Source organism: Chrysochloris asiatica, unplaced genomic scaffold (assembly GCF_000296735.1).
Source record: "Chrysochloris asiatica unplaced genomic scaffold, ChrAsi1.0 scaffold00034, whole genome shotgun sequence".
Classification (NCBI taxonomy): domain Eukaryota; kingdom Metazoa; phylum Chordata; class Mammalia; order Afrosoricida; family Chrysochloridae; genus Chrysochloris; species Chrysochloris asiatica.
In genome coordinates, this window is record NW_006408552.1 from 23,465,337 (window position 1) to 23,490,966 (window position 25,630).

Genomic DNA, 25,630 nt, shown 5'->3' on the forward strand with positions numbered 1-25,630 from the left:
ACAATCATATGGTTTACTATGCCGGGTATGACAAACTCAAAAGGAATGACATCACATTCATCATCAAGAAGAAGATTTCAACGTCTAGCTTGAAGTATGACGCTGTGACAGAACAATAACCGTAAGCCTACAACTAAGACCAGGTAATACCACTACTATTAAAGCGTACGCACCAACCACTAACGCCAGGTAATACCACTACTATTAAAGCGTACGCACCAACCACTAAGACCAGGTAATACCACTACTATTAAAGCGTACGCACCAACCACTAAGACCAGGTAATACCACTACTATTAAAGCGTACGCACCAACCCCTAAGACCAGGTAATACCACTACCATTAAAGCGTACGCACCAACCCCTAAGACCAGGTAATACCACTACTATTAAAGCGTACGCACCAACCACTAAGACCAGGTAATACACTACTATTAAAGCGTACGCACCAACCCCTAAGACCAGGTAATACCACTACTATTAAAGCGTACGCACCAACCACTAACGCCAGGTAATACCACTACTATTAAAATGTACGCACCAACCACTAACGCCAGCGCTGATGAAATTAAAGAATTCTACCAACTTCTTAATTCGGAAATTCATCAAACATTCAATCAAAAGTATTCATAATTACTGCTGGTTGGAAAAAAAAGGGGGGATACAGTTGAAAAATATAGCATCGGTGATAGAAATGATGGAGATGGAACTGATAGAATTTTTCAAGACCAATGGCTTAATTGTGCTCACGAGGAACCTGTACGACCAAAAGGCAGTTGTTTGAAAAGAACAAGGGAGCACCGAATGGCTTAAAATTAGGAAACCTGTGCACCAGGGTTGTAGTCTTTCATCACAGTTATTCAATCTGTATGCTAAGTGAATAATTCGACAAGCTGGGTTATATGAAGAAAAATGTGACATGAGGAAGGCTCATTAACAATCTGCGATATGCAGATGATAAAATTTTGCTTGCTGAAAGCCAAGAGGACTTAAATGTACTTAGTGATGAAGATCAAAGCGTTCAGTATGGGTTGCACCTCAATGTAAAGAAAAACAAAAATCCTCAACCATTGGATCAATAAATAACATGAAGATAAATGGAAGAAGATTCAACCTGTCAAAGACTTCATTTTGCTGGGCTTGACCATCAACATTCATGGAAACAACAGTCAAGAAATCAAAGTATGTACTGCATTAGACAAATCTGCTGCACAAAACCACTTTAAAATATTCAGGGATAAAGGTGTCACCTTACCCAAGCCATTAAACTTTCAATAACCTCATATACATGTGATGCATTTGAGTTATGGTGTTAGAGAATATCGAAAGTACCATGGACTGCCAGAAGAATAGAAATCTGTGTTGGAAGAAGTACAGTCATCAGTCAGAAAGCTCCTTAGATGCCAGGATGGCCAGATTTCGTCCCTCATACTTAGGACATAGTATCAGGTGGAATCAAGTGGAGGGTCAGCAAAAAGGAAGACATCCGATGGGATGGATTGGCACAGTGGCAGCAGCAATGGGGTCAAGTGTAACAATTATGAGGATGGCACAGGACTGGGCAGCGCTTCATTCTGTTGTGCACAGGGTCACTATGAGATGGAGATACAAACGCTGTGCTAGGCAGTTCAGATTCTATGACATAGGTCAAACCCAACAAGGAGTCAAATCAATCGATGTGTATTTCTCGTCCTGGTGTGGCGCTGCAGGATCACCATTGGACTTCGAACCACAAGTTTGGCAGTTCAAACCCACTGTCTGCTCCTCAGAAACCCTAGACAGGATTTCTGAGTCGGAGCCAACTCAACGGCAGTTAACAATAATATTCTATGTCATAGGAGAAGGATGAGGCTCTCCCATAAAGATGCTCAGCCTTGGAAACCCTGTATGGGCTTCTATGACTCAAAGCGACTTAGCACTGAACAGCAACTGCTACTCTATGTCAGGTACATTCTAGGCCCTAAATATGACCCGTGAAGAAGATGGATACTCTCTTTCCTGAGGAATTCATTATCTCGTGAGGAAAGATCGATTAAGGCAAATATTAAGACTATTTTTGGTACTAAAGAATAATATGATGGTGCCTGGCCAGTGAGGGGGACATTAATTGTGGAGAGGAGCTGAAACCTGGGTGAGGAGGAAGAGACAATGTGGAAGGAACAGCATGTGTAACCGCCCTGAGACAGAAATGAGCCCAGTGTCTTCAGGCTGAAGCATGGTGAACAGCAGGGAACGCTGAGAGAATCAAGTTCAGAGAGCTGTGTGGGCAGAGATATGGCATCCAGAATCTTCTAGACCATGGTGAAGAGGATAAGTGGCACATGTGAATGAAGCTGCAGAGCAGAAACCAGAATCCTGCTCTATGTTGCCAGGAAAAAAAAAAAATCAGTCTCTGTGTGGTTAGTCTTGTGATTTTTCAACAGAGGATAGACATGGGGATTTGTAAATACTGGCAGTGAAATGAAATCTAAAATAAACATCGTTTTGGCTAATGCATGTCTGTGAAGCAAATTTGGTCAGTTTGAACCCTCTGCCCTGGTACTCATCACATTTCCATTGTAGAAAAGTTTACCCATAGTGTAGGAAGTTACAAAAAAGAGAGAAAGCAGTAAAGGAGTTTCAGAAAGTTTGTAGGATACTTCAGTATTTTAATTTCATGTTTTCATGATCTTAATGCTCTGACCACAGTCCTGACTTCAAAGCAATACAATTTCCATGAGACTCTACGTGATGCAAATCTGTTACCTGCCAAAGGCTTCCACCATCGTACAATGAGGCTGCAAAGACTTCGTCCTGACTTCATTGGTAATGTTTTTCCTCTCCTTAAAATAACGACAGGAGCCCTGGATGCCATCTTTATCCTCTAAAATCATATGAATGGGGTAGACATCTTCCAATGGGACTGGGTCCCTTTTGGATTCCAGGATTCCAGTTTCAAAATCAATTTCTTCATACCTATTAGGGAAAAGTAAACATATGAAACCACAACTCAGCTTCAGAAAGAATACCCGCTTGGCATTTTCTTTTGACAACCTCTGCGTTACAAATGCAGATAATCTTGGAAGCAGGGTTCCTGCCACTCTACCCCAGATGATACCCTTCCAGGATCCCCATAATCCACCCCATAAGCTAGATACTGGAACCAGAACCACCTTACTGGACCCAAATCATAGCTCTTTGAGTTTTCCTGTGATGGATTAAATTATGTTCTCTCTCACCAGTTACTCCTCAGAAACCCTATACAGGATTGCTATGGGTCGGAACCAACTCAATGGCTCTTAACAACAAGCATGGTACTGCTCCTGTAAAGATTTATAGCCTCAGAAACCCTATCCAAGGTCGCTAGGAGTTAGACTTGACTCCTCAAACACACCACCACCACCACCAAGAATCTGTGTAACATACCAGCCTCTGGGGTCTGGTGTGTTACACAGATTCTTGGTGTGGCGCTGTACGGTCAGCACTGGACTGTGAACCACAAAGTTAGCAACTCAAATTCACCAGCTAGCTGTTCCTCAGAAACCCTATATAGGGTGGCTGAGTTGGAATCAACTTGACAGCACTTAACAAACGGGTTACACATTGGGCTATTACCCACAGGTCAGCAGTTTGAATCCACCAGCCACTCTGTAGGAGCAAGATGAGGCTTTCTGCTCCCATCAAGATTTACTGCCTTGGAAACCCTATACAGGGTCACTATGCATCTGAATTGACTCCACATTAGACAACCACCACCACCCAAATATGTATTGCAATCCTCACCTCTAACCCTATAGTCACAATCCCATTTGAGAGTGGGTTTTCTTTGTTATATTGTTGTTAACGTGCCATGGAGTTGACTTCGACTCCTAGCAACCCTGTACAGGGTTTCCCTAATGCTTATTCTACGGTGCCACACCAGGAGTCCTTTGCTATATTAGTTAGGCAGTGTTATATTATTTATTTATATTTGTTGTATTAGTGAGGTATGTCAAATAAATCTCTTGAGATACATTACTTTTTTAAAAAAGCTGATTGGGCAAGCAACTAAGAAGAGAAGGCAGAAGAAAGATTCCATGCCCCATGAGCTCTCTGAGGAGCCAGGAAACAGAAGTTGAGCAGAAACAAGGACCTTCTACCACAGCCAACAGAGGAAGTCTTCCTCTACAAGTAGCACCTGGAATTCAGCCTCCTGAACTGTCTGGAAATAAGTTCATTTGTTCAAGCCTTCTATCTGTAGTATTTGTTATAGCAGATAACTGAGATAACAGACAGAGTGCTGAGTACTACAGTGTGGAAGAGGCTTTGGAATTGAGTAATGGGTGGAGGTTGGAAAAGTTTTAAGATGCCCAACAGGAAAAACCTACGGAGCCCTGTTGGTACTGTAGGATAAACACAACTGCTAAACTCAAGGTTGCAATTCAAATCCACCAATCACTCTGCAGAAGACGAGGCATTCTGTTCTTGTCAATATTTACAGCCTTAGAAACCCCCTACAGGGTCACCCAGAGTTGAAGTTGATTCAATGCCAGTGGGTTGACATTGAAAAAGTGTAGGTGGCCTGAAAGAGACGGTAGAGTCATGGATGTCAAAAGCAATTCTGGTGAGAGCGCAGAAGGAATTGAAGAGAGTCACAGAGAAAAAAATTTCTGTCATCTTAGAGACCGACCCCACACAGCATCATCAACAGAGCACTGCTATACATGTGGACTCTAAATGTGTTTCTGGTGAGACTTGAATAGAAAATGAGCATGTGACTTGATAGTGGAGGAAGGGCAATGCTTTTTACCACAGTGGACTAAGAACTTGTCTTATTCAGTTCAAATGTTTGGTGGAAGGTAGGACTTCTATGTAAGGAACATGGATTTTAAAGGGGTCATGTGGTTTCTCCTTGCTGCTGAGAGTTAAATGCAAAAGGAAAGGGATAGACTTCAAAATGAACTGTGCAAAATGAAAAGAAAATACACAAATTTGGGAAATTCTGTTGTACAAACTTAAGGACACATGTTCTAGAATTTTCACAAAGACTGTGGCTACACAACCTTTTATTAAAGAGATTAAGCCTATGACTAATGGGTCTAACCAAGGAACACAGAAGAAAACCCACTGGCTTAGACTGAAGAGTGGTGGTAGTTATGTGTCGTGGAGTCCGTTCCAACTCACAGCAACCCTGTATAGGGTTTCTGAGGCTGACATCTTTACGGGAGCACCAGAGAAGCAGTGACACCAGAGATGGAGACAGAGATGAGGGCATGGAAAAAATAGAGCAGCTAAGGACTCTAGACTCATGGAAACAGAAAGGCTATGTGCTGGTGGCCAGGAGGCAGGTTTGCAGAATGTGCCCTTTGGTTGTTTTTAAATGATTATATGTTCCTTAGTGTTTTTGTGTACATCTCCTGCCCCCCCCAAAAAAAAAACCCACCCAGAGAGGGACTAGAAGCAAATATTGTTGAATGATGATGCATGGAGGAGATTATAATCATTACAATGAAATGATGAGTGTAAAACGGATGCTCTCCCATGTAAACTATCACTCAATTGACAATAAAAACGTAAACAAACAAACAAAACCTCTTTACGGAGCAAAGAGCCTCATCTTTCTCCCAAAGAACCGCTGGTAGTTTCAAACTGCTGAACTTGAAGTTAGCAGCCTGTAACACTACACTGCCAGAGCTGAAGGGAACAAAGGAAAAAGGAAGGAAAGTTGTTTTACTCTTGGAAGACTTACAGGCAAGAAACAAGTCAAGTGAGCTATCTGCTGTCCTCAAAGAAGTAAAAAAGGACCAACCTTGGAGCAGCTCAGATATCTTAACTGCTGGAAAAAAAACTGGAAGTAGGCTGACTTGGATTCAAAGCCATAACCTCCAAAGTTTCAAGGAATCAGATCTCTACCAACTCAGTTGTGGAGTGTGGGTCTGCCAGTCATGTGGGTGAAGATGGAATAGGGCCACTGCCCAAAGCTCAAGAGGCAGGACTGCTATATCAAAAGGCCAAAAGAATGGGATCTCCCAAGGATCAGGCCAACGGTGCCTAGCAGGGCTGAGGGGCTGGGGTCACCAATCAGATGGACTAGGAGAATGGGGTCACCTAAAACCTGTGGTTATAATCCCAACTGGGAATGCATTTGTTACTTTTGTCGCATATGATGTGCCCATATAACAAGCACATGAATATCACACATATAGAATGCTGAAGAAACTAATATGCAAGGGGTTTGCCCAGTTTGCCAAAAAAAAAAAAAGCACATTATGTGTGTAAAAATACCGTGTATTAATGAGGCAGTATTTGTATTGAGTATATCTCTTAAAGAATCAATGTCTTTTGAGATAAAAAAAAAAAAAAAAAAAAGCAGCTTGAGCAAGTAGAGAAACTAGCAAACAGAGATGGAGAAGATAGATGCCAGGCCCAGGAGATCCCCAAGGAACAGGAAACAGACGCTAGAGACAAGGGCCTTGCCCCCAGCCAACAGGAAGAGAAAGCCTTCCTCTAGAGTCAGTGCCCAGCGTTCAGACATCTACCCTCAACTGTGAGAAAAGAAACTTCTGTCTGCTAAAGCCATCCAAGCATAGTCTTTGTTCTAGCAGCACTGGATAATTAAAAAGACACCCTTCCAATCAGGTGTTTTGTCTCCAGCTCAAGTTTGGACTCAATGCCTCCTTTAAGAAGTCACCTTTCATTCTCTCTTTAATACATTCACCGACTTTCAGGATCTCAATTCTCACCTGATACTTCACCTTGGAAGACTCCAGGCCTCTTTTTCTCCTAATACCAATGAATCCTACAACTTCAGTTTACCCAACCCCTCAAATTCAAGGAGATGAAGTTCTTCCGGGCATCACCTTCTCCCAGCTGCCCGGCATCAACACCACGTTGGAGTCAACTTAGATTTGTGTTTCTCAATCAGCCAAGTTTATCAAGTTTTCCTTTTAAATCTGCTCACTTCCTGAGTTATTTCACCTGACCCAAACCCACTGCTGTCCATCAAGTCAATTCTAACTTACAGCAACCCTGTATTGGGTTCCTGAGGCTGTTAAGTCTTTATGGGAGCAGAACTACAGCTTTCTCCTCAGGAGCAGCTGGTGGGTTTGAACTGCTGACCCTGAAGTTAGCAATCCAGTGCTCATCCTACAGTTGTTGTTAGGTGCTGCTGTGTTGGTTATGACCGAGAGCGACCTTGTATAGACTTTCTGAGGAATGGCTGGTGGGTTTGAACCACTGACCTTATGGTTCAAGCAGATCTTACCATCCAGCGCATTATTTTATCCTGCAGTGTCATACCAGGACTAGTTATTGGTAAGTGCCCTTGAATAGGTTCTGACCCATAAGAACCTTGTAAAGGGTTTCCAAGGAGCGGCTGGTGAGCTTGAACTACTGACCTTGTGTTTCAAACTGACCTTGCAGTCAAGTGCTTATCCTACACTGCCATGCTAGGACTCCAGTTTGTCACTGTTGTTAAGTGCCGTCGAGTCAATTCCGACCCATAGCGACCTTGTATAGGGTTTCTAAAGAGTGACTGGTGAGCTTGAATCGCCAACCTTGCAATTCAAATGACTTTGCAGTCCAGCGCATTAATCAATAGCGCTACACCGTGCTTTTCAACCCCCTTTTTCCTTGTCCTCACTGTCACCACTGTTTGTTTAGCCCTCCATTCTCCATTAATTTGGCCTCTCTAGCCACACCTTAAGGAGCTCTGGTAGCGTGGTGGTTACGAATAGGGCTGTGAACCTCAGGGTCAGCAGCTCCAAACTACCAGCTGTTCCGCGGGAGAAAAATGAGGCTTTCTGCTCCTGTAAAGATTTACAGCCTCAGACACCCTGTACAGGGTCACTATGAGTCAGAACCGACTCCACGGCACACAACAACAAGAGCCACACCTTCCCAATTTTCTTTAGAAAACTCACTGGCCTGTATCTAGCCTTAAGTGTTGATTCTCCTCAGGGCTCTGTCTTAAAGCCTCCAATTATACTACATACTAGCTCCTGGGGTTGATATTATCCAACAGCTTTTATTACCAACAATCTGGGATGACTCAGGGAGCCCTGGTGACATAATGGCTAACTTGGCTAAATGAAGGTCTGTGGTTTGAACCACAGTCTGCTTTGGTATAGACGAAAGCGTGGCATGTCCTATGGGGCAGTCCTACTATGTCTCATAGAGTCACTACGAGTGGGAGTGGGACTCAGGGGCCAACAGGTTTTTGGTTTTATCGGATGACTCACACAAGCTAGAGTTCAGCCCCTCCTCCCTCAGTCCTGTTTTTACTGCCTTGAAGCCAAATGTTTGCTAAACAGAATCTAGTAAACATCTGGCTTCATGGGAGTGAAACCAGGACTGAGTATATTCACTCAGATGACCGAAAACAATCTCAAACTCGTGCGTACCAAAATAAATCCAGCATCTTCACCTCCCACCAGACTCAACCATCTGGATGCTCCGCTTTTGAGCTCCCTGCCTCAGTATTTGCTAAGGTGCCTGAATACCAGCAACTAGAGGGTGTTTTTCTTGATTACACCACTTCTCACTACCATCCTGTGGACTCCAACTCATAGAGACCCTGTATAGTTCCCAGAGCGGTAAATCTTTATGGGAGGAGAAAACCCCATCTTTCTCCCTAAAGAGCAACTTTCGGTTAGCAGTTCAGTGCTGCTTAGCTTACCCTGAAGTGCTCCACACTTGTTTCCACAGCCAGTGACCAAATCCTCTGGATTCTGCCAGGTGGTGTTTTTTAAAAATCATTCCACACCCACGATGGTAAATCAGATCACCTACCATTCTGTCCATGACTGCATTAATTAATGCAAATCTATTTCCCTCTCTTGTCACTAGCCTGTTCAATGGCTTCCACCTATCCCTCTGATAAGGGATGGAGTCCTGGTGTGGCAATGTGGGTTAATGTGCTAGACTGTAAAGTCAGTTTGAACTGCAAGGTTCATGGTTCAAGCTCACCAGTTGCTCCTTGGAAACCCTCTAGAGAAGGTCGCTATGGGTCAGAACTGACTCTACAGCATTTAACAACAACAAACCTCTTTGAATCAAAAGATCTCTCTCTATACTCAAACACACACACATACTCTGTGTGTGTTTGTGTTTAGTGGTGTGCATGTTAATGCACTGGACTGCAAGGTGGGCTTGAACTGCAAGGTCAGTGGCTCAAGCTCACCAGCCACTTCTCAGAAACAAAATACAGGGTCTCTATGAGATGGAACCAACTCAACAGTACTGAACAACAAATAGCCCAGTCACTGTGCACTTGACAATAAGACAGCCCAATTTCTAGTGCTGTAGGATAAGCACTGGACTACTAACCACAGGTTTGTGGTTCAAACCCACCAGCCGCTCCTTGGAAATCCTATACAGGGTCAATATGAGTCAGAACTGGCTTGATGGCACTTAACAACGGAGACCAATTTCGAGTCCTGCTGTGGTACTACAGGATAAGAACTAGACAGCTAACCACAAGATTGGCAGTTCAAACCCATCAGCCACTCCTTGGAAACCCTACACAGGGTCACTATGAGTCAGAACCAACTCAATGGCACTTAACAACAATAACAAATAGTCCAATTTGGACTGATCCATGTAAAAGCAGAATGGATTCTGGACCCAGACTAAAAACAGAAACATGCAAACTATTCCCATTAATACTCCTAGCAACCCAGACTCCCTTGGTTCAAATCCTACTTCTGCCCCTGCTAGTCAATGACCTTAAGCAAGTTACAAACATGTCTGCTATGCTTGGTCTTGATTTTCTCATTAGGAGAATGGAAATAATACTACCCACCTCTTTTTTTTTTTTTTTTTGCACATGGGTATTTGTAAATTGGATTAATTAATTTAATATTTGCAAGTTATCTGTTCCCCAACACCCATGGCAGCACAGGTTAGGCATTAGGCTGCTAATGCAAGGTCAGCAGTTCAAACCCACCAGCAGTTTCACAGGAGGAAGACGAGGCCATCTCATAAAGCTTTTGTCTAAGAAACCGTACACAGGGTCACGCTTTGTTGGAACCGACTTGATGGGTTAGGTATTTAGTTTAAGGCTGTTGTACAAATTTAGTAACTTGCTTTCCGCAAGCTCTCAGAACTGTGCCCAATTCACATACATAAGTATCAACTACTGTTTTTTCACCTTCGAGAAAGATGAGGCGTTCCGCTCCCGTAAAGATTTACAGCCTCGGAAACCCTATGCAGGGTTACTATGAGTCAGAACCCACTCCACGGTACTTACAAACAACAACAACAACTCTGAGTTGGAACCAAACTCTACAGCACTTCCCAATAACCACCACCTTCAGTTCCACTTCAGGTACATACATTTCTCTTCTCTCAGGTTTTCACATTTATTCTTCTCCACACAGAATACTCTTTGCCAATTGGTTAGCTACACCCAACCTTGAGGTATCATCTTGATACTTGGTACCTTTGAGGGCCTCCCCTGAGTCTCACAATACTGCTTAAGAGCAGGGCTAGAGAGAAAGAAGGCCTGGGTTCAATTAACTTATTACACCCTGACCAGGTGACTTCACTTTTCTTAGTGACTCAGTTTCTTCTCATTAAAGTCAATTGAATTCATCTACCTGAAGGTTCTAAAACAGGAGGGTTGTTAACACGATACCTGGTCAGTAGTAAGCGCTCAATCAATGTTAACTAAGGTGCTGTGGTAGCGTTAGGCTGCTAACCTCAAGGTCAGCAGTTCGAAACGACCAGCCGCCCCGCCGGAAAAAGACGAGGCTTTCTGCTCCCTAAAAGATTTACAGCCTTGGAAACTCTACACAGGGTCGCTGTGAGTCGGAACCGACTCCAAGGCACACCACCATTGCCAAATGTTAACTATTATTATTATTATGGACTCCAGGTGTGGCGCTATAGGATAAGCACTGGACAGCGAACCACAAGGTCGGTCGTTCAAACCCACCAGCTGTTCCTAGGGAAACCCTGTACAGGGTCGCTATGGGTCAGAAGCGACTCGACGGCATTTAAAACAACATTATTGGTATTATTATTATTGCAAGGCCTGCTGTTGTGCAGATTTCTTGGGTTGCACGGAATGCAGGCTCCATTATTGACCTCGATTGTCTCCAGGTTTGATCGGAACTGTCCTCCTACTCTAAACCGATCCTCCACCTCACAGGAAATACTGTCCGCAGGGAGAAGAAAGACTCCCCGTCTCCAGTCTAGCGCACCAGTCAACACACAGGGGCGTAATGGGGCATCATCAGATGACCACAACTCCCGCCCCCCCCACCGCCAACTCCATTAAGGCGCTTGGGCCCTGCCAGGCCTGACCGACCCCAGACCAGGCTGAACACCGCCCCCTTCGGCCGGCTCTCTATTCCTTTCGCCCTTCCTCCACCCGAAGAATTTGGTCCCCTGAAGCTCCATCAGACCCGGGGCTCCGAGCCCGTCCCCCACCGCGCAAGGCCAGGCAGCTGACCGGTCTTGGAGCTGGAGGTCGGGTCGCTCCCGTGGTTCCTCATAAAAGCTGATGCCTGGGTGCGTGGCTAGGGCCTGCCACAGAAACTCCTGCGTGTAGGGCTCCAAAGGCAGTGGAAAGGGCGGCGCTCGGGTCTCCAGACGGCTCCAGAGCGCAGGAAGACTCAATCCATCGAGTCCCTCCAAGGCCACCTCGTCCAACAACGACTCCAGAGCGTCCATTGCTACTTGAGTCGTCGGCGCCTTGGGCGCCTGCGCACCACGCTGCCAAGGGTTCGGGCCTAACGCGCATGCGCACAACGATTGCAGCCCCGGGAGGCTGGTCGGACCGGAAGATCCGAGAAGCTCCAGCGCGTTCGCCTGACGTGACTCGCTCTGGGGGCGGGTTCAGTCGCTGGGGTTCCAGTACCATTGGTCCGGAGCCCCGCAGTAACCAGGGGAACTGCAAACAGTGTAGCAGATGCTTCCGGTTCGAGTACCCGGAACCGCCGCCTCTAGGGATGGACGGTGAGTGTCCGTGGGCCCTTCCGGGAGGTTGGGCAGTTATTTTCCCATCTCTCCTGAAGTCCCCCTGGGCAGAATCCTAGGTCCAGGATCGAACATTGTTTCGTTCTGCTGTGCATGGAGTCGCTATGAGTCGGTTCCGACTCGATGGCACCTGACAACAACAACAACAGAACCCTGGACCACCATTGCCTGACCTTAGTGGTCCATGATTTAAAATAAGGGAGGCTTAGTGGTACGAGTTTGGGAGAAGAGACTGGGAATATTGGTATGGACACTTTGTCAAACTGTGGCAGTGTAGGAACCTGGTACAGGCCGAGGCCTCAGCAAGGGGTTTTAGGGTGGAAAAGGGGAATAGAGGTTTGAAGGAGGATCTTTTGTGCCTGGAGAAGCTGGTGGATTTGAACCACCAAACTTGTGATTAGCAGTCTAGTGCTTATCCTACAGCGCCACCAGGCCTCCAATCTAAAGATCTTGTTGTTTAGAGCTGTCAAGTCGGTTCCGACTCATAGCGACCCTTTATAGGGTTTTTTGAGACTTTAAATCTTTTGCTAGAGCAGAAAATCTCGTCTTTGTCCTGTGGAGTTGCTGGTGGGTTTGTACGGCCGAACTTGTAGTTAGCTTTTGTTGTTAAGTGCCTGGAGTAAGTTCCAACTCATAGCGACCCTCTATAAGGTTTTCGAGACTTTAAATCTTTTGCTAGAGCATAAAACCTCGTCTTTCTCCTGTGGAGTTGCTGGTGGGCTCCAACCGCCAACCTTCTGGTTTGCAGTCCACCACGCCCCCTTGTAGTAGTTAGCTGCCCAGTGCTTATCCTACAGAACCACCAGGATTCCATTGTAAAGATTGTTAAGTTCCATGGAGTTGGTTCGTACTCATAGCGACCACGTATAGGGTTTCCAAGGAACGGCTGGTGTGTTTGAACCACCGACTTTGTGGTTAGCAGCCCAGTGCCTATCCTGCAGCATCACTCGAATACCTCATTTTACAACATTATCTTATTTCTGGAGAATGTTTTCCTCTGTGATACCCACTTATTACAGTGTGGAAAAATATTTTTTTCTGAAAAAATGTGTCATGATTAAAAGACATTTTTGCCCTTTGTACTTCAGTTGTTTTTAAGTGCCGTCGAGTCGGTTCTGACCCATAGCGACTCTGTACAGGGTTTCCGAGGCTGTAAATCTTTACAGGAGCAGAAAGCCTTATCTTTCTCCCATAGAACGGCTGGTAGTTTCGAACTGCTGACCTTGCGGTTCGCAGCCCGATTCGTAACCACTACACTACCAGAGCTCCTTTTGTACTTCAGTGGCACTATAAAATGTCACGTATCAGCTTGCCTTATGGAAAGTTCAATGTAATGTTGCTATGAAACAACAAAAGTAATCAAACCTTTGTAGACTCAGTACTTCTTTATGTGTTATGTCAAAAGAACTTTATATGGGTTCTAGCTACAACATTTACTGTAATTAGAAATTAAAACAGAAAACTCTTAGAGCATTCACTTGCCAATTCAAACAAAAATAATAAATACATTATATTGGAATGCTTTTAATGAAAAATAACTTATAAAGCAAAAAAATAGAAGAATTATGGTTTTATATTTTTGCAAATGCCTTCAATGTTCAGTTGATGAGAAGACAGCTAGAGTGTCATATCTGTTTCTGCATCCACGCTGTTGTATTATGTTATTTGACAGAAGTGTATGAGAAAAAGTCTAGCTTTACACAGATACATGAACAGGGAACTGGGAGGAGTCTTCTCATTGTTATTTCAGGTAACTGTACACATTGTTTGATATCATACCAAATTTTTAAAAGTGTTAGTTTCATAGTGATTAGTCAGAAACCACAGCAAAGAAATGACTGGCTCTGTGGGATAAGTACTGGACTGCTAACTTCAAGGTAAGCAGTCCAAACCCACCAACTGTAAACACTATAAAGGGTTACTATGAGTCAGAACTGATTCACTAGCACTTACCAAGAACAACAGCTTGGTAGGGACAGTTTTTCCTATTATTCTGTTTGCATCATCAGGGCAAATGTTCACACAGTGATAAAAACAAATACCATATTAGGATTGTTGTAGTTAAGTGCTGTCGAGTCGGTTCCGACCAATAGTAACCCTGTATTGTTGTTATGTGCTGTGGAGTGGGTTCCGACTCATAGCGACCCTGTACAGGGTTTCCTGTACTGCAAATCTTTACGGGAACAGAAAGCCTCATCTTTCTCCCACGGAACAGCTGGTAGTTTTGAACTGCTGATCGTGAGATTAGCAGCCCGATTTGTAACCACTACACTACCAGAGCCCCTTAGTGACCCTCTATGCATGGTTTTCCCCTAGCTGACTCTGGTTTGAAGACCCCTTCCAGGATCCCTGTAACGTTCTTTGAGAAGGGTGCTGTAGATTGTTCCCAGGAAGCCAGCCTTGTCATTTCTAACTGTTAGCCCATCATCACCCCCATGAGCATTGTTGCCAAGTGGAGGAATCTGTTTATTTAAAAAAAAAAAAAAAAGGGAATAATTATCTTTAAGAATGTATTTACCCTAAGATTAGATTTAACTCTCAAAGACTCCCATCTTCAGAGTTTCATAACTTTGATTTACACATAATTTCATAGGCACCCATTCATTCAGTAAAGTGAAACATACCCTGAATTGTAATTCTAGCCCACTAGGTAAACCAAGCATGTCCTTATTCAACAGATAATTTATTTCGTAAACTCACACTCCACAGCACATAATAACAACGACAAACTCACAGAAGCTCCAATCTTTAGCATATATCCCCAAACTGGATATGGTTTGGCTTATTCTGCATGTCCAAATCACATAGCCTTTCACAAGTTCCCTTCCCGGCCCATTTGCCTTTGCCTTTGGGGTGCAGCATGGTGCAGTGTTCATCAGTTTGGGGCAGTCATACAAGATTTGAATCTCAGCTGTGTACTTGGACTCATTAGTTGTTGTTAAGTGTCGTTGAATCAGGTCCAGGTCCAAATCATGGCAGCCCTGTATAGGGTTTCCCAGGCTGTCACCTTTAGCAGAAGCTGAAAGCCTCATTTTCCTCCCAAGATTTTCGAGGCCTCAGCTTTTCTGTCCGTAAAATAGGGATAATGATGAAACCTGCTTTGTTTTATGGATCTAGTGAGGGAATGCACAAAAGGACTTCACACCAAGCCTGGCATTTAAACACACGAACAAAAGACCCTCTCCTATGGACTCCTGGTGTAACATTGTAGGGTCAGCACTGGACTGCGAACCACAAAGTCAGCAGTTCAAACCTACCAGCCACTCCTCGGAAATCCTACACAGGGTCGCTATGAGTCACTTAACAACAACAAATGAGACAGCTGTGGAGTCCTGGTGTGGTGTGTGGGATAAGCACAAGGTCAGCGGTTTACAACCACCAGCTGCTCCTCGGAAACCCCTTATAGGATTGCTCTGAGTCTGAACCAACTTGATAGCACTTAACAACAGGAGACAGCTGTAAATCCATTATCTGCAAATGAATCCACTTCTACACTGTAGACAGAAGAAGGGGGGTGGTGTTAACTCTCTAGCAAATAATCATCTTTGTAATTAACCCAACCTTATTTAAAAGAACACCCAGTGTTTGACATTTTTAATTTACAAAAAGGTAAATGACAGTCTGTGAGTCTTTTGTCTATGCAACCATTCCCCTTTGTGTTGTAGTCAAATTTTCCCTAGTGCTTTGAAAATATGAGGTGGTTTAGGAAAAAAACAAAACATGTTTCTACTCAGTTTTCTAAGAACAGTAATTAGACAAAAGTTCAATGCATGAGTATAATCAGAGAGGATTTTAAAGCTGTTCATTCGCTTCTGCTCTCCTCTCAGCAAATATCCCACATTCCCCTGTTCATACTGTTCACTTGCTTAGCAAACTTTCTCAAAGAATTAATAATGCCAAGATGAAATTTAGCCTAGCTTGCCCAAATAATCCCAAACTGCAAAACAGGTGATGATTGAATTGGGGTTTGCTGAAAGTACACAGTCAGCGTATTTGGTGTTTTCTGTAGTTGTGTGATGTTTATCTGGGCTTCTCGTGATTTGTGTTTCTCTTAATTGCTTAAAATAAGTCAAGCAAAAACCAACAATAAAATGAAACAAGCATTCAGCAGGCCAAATACATTTATATACCACAGAGTCTCTGTGTCTGTTCTGGTTTCTTTTCTACTTTGCTCCCATCCTTGTATCTGGTTCATTTCCTTCCTCTCAATTTCTTCACCATTCATTCCATCCTGTGGTTAACTGGACCTTGACATGCTTTGCTCTGCTTATTTCTCCACATGACATTCAATCATTGATTCAACAACATTTCAGTGTTGGGACACAGAGATACCAACATGAGTAAGATTGAATCCAGGTGTAGAGTGTATCCGTAAAAGTTTTCTGTAAGTTTGATTTTGATTTTGAAAATATAAGTTAAATATTTTTGAAACCTTCAAAAATAGAGATGTAGTAATTTTTAAATGAATTCTCTAGGTAAAAGATTGCAAATTGGCAGCCCCCGAACTGCAAATAGTCCCAAACCCAAACCAAACCAGATATGATTGATTCTGTCTTATGGGGACCTAATATGTTCCAGAGGAGAGCTGCACTTTTCAAGTGTTCTTGGCTGTGATGACCAAGCCTTTCCTCTGAGATGCCTGTGGTTGGGTTTGAATTGGGAACCTTTCAGTTAGCAGCCTAGGGCTTGTTTGTGCCACCCAGGGATTCCCTGAATACAGCCCATATGCATGTTTATTTGGACTACTAACTGCAAGGTTGACTGTTCAAACTCACCAGTTTCTCCTTGGAAACTACTGGGTTGCTATAAATGGCAACCGACTTGATGGCACTTGGCAACAGTAACATTTTGTAAGGAGCTCTGATGGTGCTGTAGGATAAGCACTGGACTGCTAACTACCAAGTTGGCAGTTCAAACCCACCAGCGGCTCTATAGGAGAAAGATGAGACTTTTTACTCCCATAAAGATTTACAGCCTTAGAAACCTTACACAGGATCCCTGTGAGCTGGCATCAACTCAGTGGCACTGGGTATTTTGTTTAGAGATTTTAAAATTTAATTACCAACCCTGAAAAATTAGAAGATTTCTCACAAATAACTGATTGCATTGGTTTCTTGAAAAGGTCAAGAAATTGTGTCAGCACCACGTCAGGATTCTACTTCGAGCTGAACTGCCTCGGCCTCCTTTGGATGGCCAGGTTCCCGCAGGGCCTGCAGGCTTAACTCCTCCCATGGGGTGGGACTCAGTAGTTCTCTTTGCCTCCAGCTGTCTTGAGGTTTTTTGCCTCCATAGCTTTCTCCCTCTCTGAAGCAGGTGCCACCCTTGTTCCTTTGAATAGTCAACACTTGGCACAAGGATTAGGTATAGCATATATGCCCATGAGTGTTTGTTGGGTTGACACTGTAACCAGGAAAGGGATTAGCAGACGTGCCCCCTAGTGAACTGCTGGTATTAAAGGACTTGTAGCCAAGCTTCCAGGCCAAGTTTCTGAGGTCTTCACAGGTTCCTCTTTTTCTAGTGCAGAAGCATAGGACCTCCAGACATCATCCTTTGGAGTGGTTCTCCCCAGTGCTAATAACTTTTCCTGCCCTAGCTACCTCAATGCTTTACTTTCTGATTATTTTCTCCTTATGTTTCAGTTAGCATTTTTATTTTCCCCAGTAAGTTTCCTTTCCCAATACTTTTACTCTTACCTCACTTTGGTGCGGTGCTGCAGGTTAATGCGTTGGAATGCAAAGTCAGTTTGAATCGCAAGGTCGGTGGTTCAAGCTCACCAGCCTCTCCTCAGAAACCCTATACAGGGTTGCTATGGGTGGAACCGACTCGACAGCACTTAACAACAAGTACCTTGGCTACCTGATGAATTCTCTTTAAAGACAACCTCTTACTGAATACTTCCTTCAGGCTATGAAAGGCACAGGTGAAGGTGGCACACATGTCAGGTCACCAACATAGGACCCCTACAAGGATCCTAACTTCTAGGTGAACTTGCAATGCAGTGTATGTGTGTATGTGTTCTCCAAACAGCCCCAAACCCTTTAGATATAGTTTATGAACCCACCTAAAGGCACAGCCTAAGGTATAGGTTGCATCTTAATGTAAATAAAACAAAAATCTTCACCACGGGACCAATTAGCAACATCCATATAAATGGAGAAAAGATTGAAGTTATCAAAGACTTCATTTTGCTCGGGTCAACCATCCACATTAGTGGAAGCAGCAGCCAAGAAATCAAATGACATATTCCATTGGGCAAATCTGTTGCACAAGACTTCTTTAAAGTGTTAAAGAGAAAAGATGTCAGTTTGAGGAGTCCTGGTGTGGAGCTATGGGCTAATGCATCAGATTGCAAAGTTGTTTGAACTACAAGGTTGGTGGTTCAAGCTTATCAGCTGCTCCTTGGAAACCCTATACCGGGTCGTTATGGGTCAGAATCGACTTGATGGCACTTATCAACAGCAACAAGGTGCATCTGACCCAAGCCATGGTATTTTCAGTAACCTCACATGTATGCAAAAGTTAGACAGTGACTATGGAAGACCATGGAAGAATTGCTGCGTTTGAGTTATGGTGTTAGAGAATATTAAAAGTACTGTGGACTGCCAAAAGAACAAACAAATCTGTGTTGGAAGCAGTACAGCCAGAGTACTTCCTGGAAGTCATGATGACCAGACTTCATCTGTCATACTTTGGACATATTGTCAGGAGGGACCAGTCACTGGAGAAGAATATCATATTTGGTAAAGTGGAGGGTCAGAGAAAAAGAGGAAGACTCTCAACGCGTTGAATTGACACAGTGACAGCAGCAATGGGCTCAGACGTAGCAACAATTGTGAGGTTGGCCCAGGACAGGGCAGTGTTTCATTCTGGTGTGCATAGGATCGCTATGAGTCCGTGTCAACTTGATGGAACCTAACAACAACAACAAAATCACAAAAGGCAAGAGCTCGAAGGGGAGTAACCAATCTAGTCCAAGGCCCCCTTTTGGGGACCTGAGGTATTTGAGAACCTAAGGATCCAGGATCAAGGTCACACACTTACTTTACCTGCAGGAAGCAGGCAGGTAATATAAGTGACTGCACTGGGCAGGATTATTTCATTACACTGCTTTATGTAGGATTTTTTTAACACCTAAATATGCTTCATATACTTGATGCCCAGAAACCTGTTTACTAATTTAGTGAAGCACATGGTCTCTTCTGTCTCTCCACCATTATAAAATGGAGATGATAATTGTATCCTCCTCCTAGGATTATTGTGAGAATGAAAAGATGCAGAAAACTTAGATCAGGACTTGGCACGCAGTAAATAACGCCTGGAAGTATTAGCTGCGCCCGTGATGATGACGATGTGGCCGTGTGGACCCTGGAAGCTCACTGCCATTGCTACCACAGGGAGTTGTGGGTGACGCTAGAGGGCCTGCACCATCTGGTGGCCACTGCTCCTCGGCCCCCAACGACTGCTGCTAGACACGGAGGCAGCCTCTTGTTGCCAGATCTTTCTATTTTTCAAGACAGTCCAGAGAATCAGGATTTTTTAATGTGAAATTGCCAAACTTTAAAATGTTGTCTAGAAAAAAACCATGTTTTTTAAAACATTGTGGAGACCAGACAAGCGTCTATGGTCTGCATTTAGCCAGAGAGACTTTGGACCCTTGTGGTACAGTAAGGTAAGTGCTGGGGTGCTAACCAAAAGGTTGGTGGTTCAAACCCACCAGTCACTCCATGAGAGACAGATGCGACTTTCTGCGCAGAAACCCTATGAAGCAGTTCTAGTCTACCCTGTAGGTTCGCTATGAGTCGGAACCCAACTTGATTGCAGTGGTTTTTCTTTTTAAGATAATTTGAGGGGATATTTTTGATTTAAACTTAAAGATTATTTCAGGGTAATAGTTTCAGGGGTTCATCTAGCCTCTAAGACTCTAGAATCCATTAGAGTTTGAAATTCTGTCCTACATTTCCCCCCCTTTGATCATGTTTCTTCTATGGAATCTTATATCAAAATATTCAGTAATGGTAGCCAGGTATCACCCAGTTCTGGTCTTGTGGCAAAGCAGGCAGTTGTTCATGGAGTCAATTAACCACATATTCTATGCCCGCCTGTTCCCGACTCTGCTTCTGCCTCTCTTATTCCAGGTGAATGGATACCAATTGTGTCTTGAATGGCCACTTGCATGCTTTTAATACCCCAGGCACTACACAACAAGCTAGGAGGTAGTATAGTGTAACTAAACATGTTATTAGGCCAGTTAAATGGGATGTCCCATGAAACCTCCAAACCAAGAAACCAAATTCTGTGAGTTATTTGGTTGTACGTAAGCAGCCTTTGCAACTACTCTTTGTTGTTGTTGTAAGTATATCTGTCACAACTTTTGTCAATTCAACTTTTTACAGGTGTACACTTTTTGACAGCAATTGCAATAATTAACTGTGCCACCCTACCCATAATACACTCTTTCTATCACCATTAACTCTTCTTCCTCCCATCACTCTCAGCCCTGCTAACTACTAGTGAATCTCGGTCTCTACACATGTACCTTGTCTTATGTATATATATTTATTCCCCATAAAGATATACATTTTTTAATGTTTTATTGTGAATTATGTGATAGTTTACATGGAGAACATTAGCTTTACATTCATCCTATCATATACCGTTTCATTGCCATGGTTACAATCCCCTCTGTGCATCATCAACCAACCAACACAGCCCCTCTCCCTCTCTGGGTCTAGAGTCCCCAGCCGCTCCATCTCTCTACATCATCATCTCTGCCTCCATCTCTGGCATCACTTTTCTCTGGGTAGGGTCCCACACTCCACTCTTCTCCCTTGATGGTTCCAGGGACTTACGCTTCTGGACTGCAAAGTCAACCACTCCCCTCCTTTTGCTAGAAAACGTCTACCTTTACATTTCTAACCCTCACAATCAGTCCTGATAACAATTATTCACTATTATACCATAAGAGACCTATCCCCATCTCCTTTCATCAGCCCTGCCCAAACAGATTGGATACTACTCAGTGGAGATTCTACCTTCCTCTGTGCCCTCTGGATCTAGGCTCCTTCTTGAAAGCTTGTAAGCCAGTCACTTCTTGCCTTTGTAGGCTCCGTCCCCCCATTTTGGGCAGCCAATGTCCAAGTTGCCCATCCCTGTCTACTCTGTGTATGGAGGGGGTGGGAATGATCCTCGTAAAGATTTGTTCCCTCTTTTGAGCTACTGCATCCATAAGTGTAGGCCTTGTCTTATATTTTTATATAAGAGTCATACATTTGTCCTTTTGTGACAGATGTATCCCGTGGCTCATTTTATTCAGCATAATGCCTTCAAACTCAATCCATATGGAAACATACATCAAGGTTTTATTTCTTCTACTAGCTGAGTAGTATCCATTGTATGTATGGACACTATTTTGTTTATCCATTCAGCTGTTGGTGGCCCTTTACGTTGCTTCCACCTTGTAGCTATTGTGACTAGTACTCTGATGAACATCAGTGTACAAGTCTCTTTTTGAGCCCATGCTTTCTAGTCTTTGGGATATGTAACTAGTAGTGAAATTACTAGGTCATGTGTGATACTGTGGGTTAATGCACTGGACTGCAAAGTTGGTTTAAACTTCAAGGTTGGTAGTTCAAGTTCACCAGCTGCTCCTCAGAAACCCTATTCAGCATTGCCATGGGTCGCAACCGACTTGATGGCACTTAACAACAACGGCACTTTAACAATAATGTGGTAGTTTGTTGGAGTCCTGGTGTGGCATTGTGGGATAAAGCACTGGCCCACAAGGTTGGTTTGAGCCACAATGTCGGCGGTTCAAACTCACCAGCCACTCCTGGGAAACTATACTGGTCCTTGAGCTGGGATCGACCCCATGGTACTTAACGACAACAACACGGTCGTTCTAGTTTCAGTTCTTTGAGGAGTTTCCACACTGTTTTCCACAATAACTGTGCCATTTTCATTCTCACCATCAATGGATAAGGGTTTCAGTTTTCCCACATCCTTTCCAACATTTGGTATATTCTTCTTAAAATTTTCATGTCCTAGTGGTGTGGTATTTTAAGAAGAGTCCTGGTGTGGCACTGTGGGTTAATGCACCAGACTGCAAAGCTCTTTGAACTGCAAGGTTGGTGGTTCAGGCTCACCAGCTACTCCTCAGAAACCCTATACAGAGTAGCTATGGGTCAGAACTGACTCGATGACACTTAACAACAACAACAACTGGACTGCTAACCACAAGGTTGGCAGTTGAAACCCACTAGCCACTCCTTGGAAACTATGCAGGTCTGCTATGAATCAGAACCAACTCCAAGACACTTACCAACAGTGGGGATGAAATGGTGTCTTCTTGTCAGCTTGATTTACTCTCCGATGGCTGATAACACTGAGCAGCTTTTCATTCATTTTGTGGCCATTTGAACATCCTTTTTGGTGAAATGCTATTAAAGACCTTTGCTCATCTTATGATTTTTTTTTTACCTTTTTGTTGTTAGGTTGACAAAGTTTTGTATGTATACTTTGGTTTTTAGATTCTTAGATATATGGTTTCCAAAGCTATTCTCCCAGTTGGTAACTTGTCTTTTCAATTTTTTTGGTAGTCTTTTTTTTTTTTAATGTTTTATTGTGAATTATATGATAGTTTACACGGGAGAACTTTAGTTTTACATTCATTCCATCGTATATCATTTCACTGCCATGGTTCCAATCCCCTCCATGCATCCTCAACCACCCAAAGGGTATATCCCAGAAACCCGCCCCCTACACTTCCCCCTCCTCCCCCCAGTTTTCGGCCCACAGTCCCTTTCCCTCTCTGGGTCCAAAGTCCCCAGTTGTTTCATCACTCCACGTCATCATCTCTGTCTCCATCTCAGGCATCTCTGTTTCTCTGGGTAGGGTCCCGCTCTCGGCTCTTCTCCGTTGATGGTCCCAGAGGCCTCCGCTCCTATTCTGGAGAATTAATCACTCCCTTCCTTGTTACAACACTTCTACCTTTGCATTTCCAACCCTCATAATCCATCCTGATAAGTATTATTCACTACAGTATCACGAGTTAACCATCTGCATCTCCTTTCATCAGCTCCGCCCAGACAGATTGAATAGTTCAATTTTTTTGGTAGTCTTTTGATAAATATAAGTATTTAATTTTTATGAGATCCCGTTTATTTATTTTGTCTTTTGTTATTTATGCTTCTGTTATTATAGTAGATTAATCCATTGTTGAAAGCCAGGCCTGACAGTGTTGTCTCTGCTTCTTTTTCTAATAATTTTATGGTTTCAGTTTACACATTTAGGTCTTTAACCTATTTCAAATTTATTTTTGTATATTGTGTGAGACGTGTATCCTGTTTCAATTTTCTGCATTTGGAAATCCAATTTTCCACTTAATGAGGGGAGTCCTGGTGTGGCGTTGCAGGGTAAGCACTAGACTGCTAACCACAAGTTTGTTTTTTTTTTTTAATTGTTTAAAATAGGCTTACTAATCGAAAGGCTGGTGGTTCAAACCCAATAGCCTCTCCTCAGGAACACTATAGAAGGTCACTATGAGTCAGAACCCACTTGACCACATTTAACATATTAAAGACACTCTTCTTTCCCTATTGAATGGATTCAATGATTGTTGTTGTTAAGTGCCATCGAGTTAGTTCCATCCCATAGCTACCCTGTATAGGGTTTCTGAGGAGGGGCTGGTGAGCTTGAACTGCTGACCTTGTGGTTCAAACCAACTTTGCAGTCCAGTACATTAACCTATAGCGCCACACCAGGACTTAGAACCTTTTTCAAAACCAGGTGACTATCGATGTTTCTTTCACTCTTTGGACATGTTAGGAGGAGGAACCAGTCCCTGTACAAGGGCATCGTGTTTGGTAATGTGGAGCGTCAGCCGAAAACAGGAAGACTTCCAACAAGATGGATTGGCACAGTGGTAGCAGCAGCGGGGTCAAGTGTAACAATGACTGTGAGGCTGGCGTAGGAACGGGCAGTGTTTGGTTCTGTGGTGCGTAAGGGCGCTATGAGTCAGAACCGACTCAGAGATACCTAAAAACAACAGCATAGGTATGTGGCTTTATTTCTGGACTCTCAGTTTGATGACATTGTTCGGTGTATCTGTTGTTATACTAGTACCTGGTGGTTTGATTCCTGTAGCTGTGCAATATGTTTTAAAATCAGGAAAAGTGACTTCTCCTTTTTTGTTCATCTCTTTCAACCTTTTTTAGTTATTTAGGGGAGGGCCTCTTGCCATCCCAAATAAAGTTGTGGATTGTTTTTTTTAATTCTGTTAAAAAGGCTGTTGAAATTTTTGTTGAGATTGCATTAAATCTGTAGATCACTTTGGGTAGTACTGACATCTAAACAGTATTAAGTCTTCCAATCCATGAAGATAGAACATCTTTCTGTGTAAGTCTTCTTTCATCTCATTCAGCACTGTTTTGTTGTTTTCCTCATGTAAGTCCTTCCTGTCCCTTGTTACATTTATTCCTAGCTATTTTGTTCTCTTAGATGCTATTGTAAATGGAATTGTTCCCCTAATTTCCCTTTCAGAATTCTCATTGCTGGTGTACAGATACCCAAATGATTTTTGTCTGTTGACCTTGTACTCTGCAACTTTGCTAAATTTCTCTACTAACTTTAGACATTTTTTTTAGTGCCTAGACTAGGTCAACAGTTCAAACTCACCAGCCACTCCTCAGAAACCCTATCCAGAGTCACTATGAGTCAGAAGTGACTTGATGGCACTTAACAGCAATAAAAAGACTATGTCTTAAACTATAAAGTGGTGATACAAGCGGGCTTCAGAAAGTTTGTGGAACTATGAAATGAAAAGGTCATGCATGGAATTTTCCACCAACTTTTTGAGGCCCCCCCCCCCCATAATAATAGAACCTTCCTGTAGATCATCAAGTGAATCCATCCATCTGGAGCCTTTAGGACAATGCCCAGCACTTAGTAAGCACTCAAGTTAAGTTTGCTGTCCTAGGAATGAATGCCTCTGTTTCTTTAGTGTGGGGAAGGTCTCACTCCAGGCATCCTTTCCTATGCTTCCTGAGGAACTGCTGGTGAGTTTGAACCACTGCCCTTATGTTAAGCCATCCTTGTGCTGTAATGCTTTATCCCACAGTGCCACATCAGGACTTCAGTTTGACAGCTAGAGTATACAAACACACACCAGGCCCATTAATGTGGGCATATACACACACGTCTTTTCATAAATGCATTTCCCATGCTTGTATTCTGTGAGGAGCTGGGAATGGGAGGAGGGTGCTGAGTTAGGGGGTGGAGCTTGTGTGATAGATACAGGCGTAGATCAAAGCACATTTCAGCTTGCAAAGCAGGTTGTCATATGAGCCACTGATTTCAATTACAGAAGTATGGTGTTTACTTATCTTTACTATTTCAAATGGGAGGGAGGGGGGAAAATCAATATTATTCAATTGTCTCCAATGGGGTGTAAAACTTACTTTGTCATATTTCCTTTCACTACCTCTGAAATGGTGTGTCTATGTGTTTGGGGCGGCCAGAAAAGACATTGCCAGGGACGATCAAGTCTTTACTACAGTTCATAATTATGTTTCCTTTTCCTTCCGGTATTGTCCATTCAGTTAGTCAGTCAGTCATCAATTCTAGAAATGTCTACTGTTGTTGGCGTTGTTATGTGCCTTGGAGTTTGTTCTGACTCATAGCGACCCTGTACAGGG

At 43.4% G+C, this 25,630-nt stretch overlaps 2 protein-coding genes across 2 annotated transcripts in view; one reads left to right on the forward strand and one right to left on the reverse strand.

Annotated features, from left to right (window-relative positions):
- Positions 1-11,633, reverse strand: part of GTF3C1 (general transcription factor IIIC, polypeptide 1, alpha 220kDa) — an 84,771-nt gene extending 73,138 nt beyond the window's left edge. The window contains exons 1-2 of the mRNA XM_006859896.1: positions 11,413-11,633; positions 2,745-2,954 (exon numbers count right to left, since the gene is read on the reverse strand). Of these exons, the coding sequence (XP_006859958.1) occupies positions 2,745-2,954; positions 11,413-11,633 (431 nt within the window). The remainder of the gene's footprint in view (positions 1-2,744; positions 2,955-11,412) is intronic.
- Positions 11,634-11,701: 68 nt separating this feature from the next.
- KIAA0556 (KIAA0556 ortholog) overlaps positions 11,702-25,630 on the forward strand; it is a 255,125-nt gene continuing 241,196 nt past the window's right edge. The window contains exon 1 of the mRNA XM_006859897.1: positions 11,702-11,918. Within this exon, the coding sequence (XP_006859959.1) occupies positions 11,702-11,918 (217 nt within the window). The remainder of the gene's footprint in view (positions 11,919-25,630) is intronic.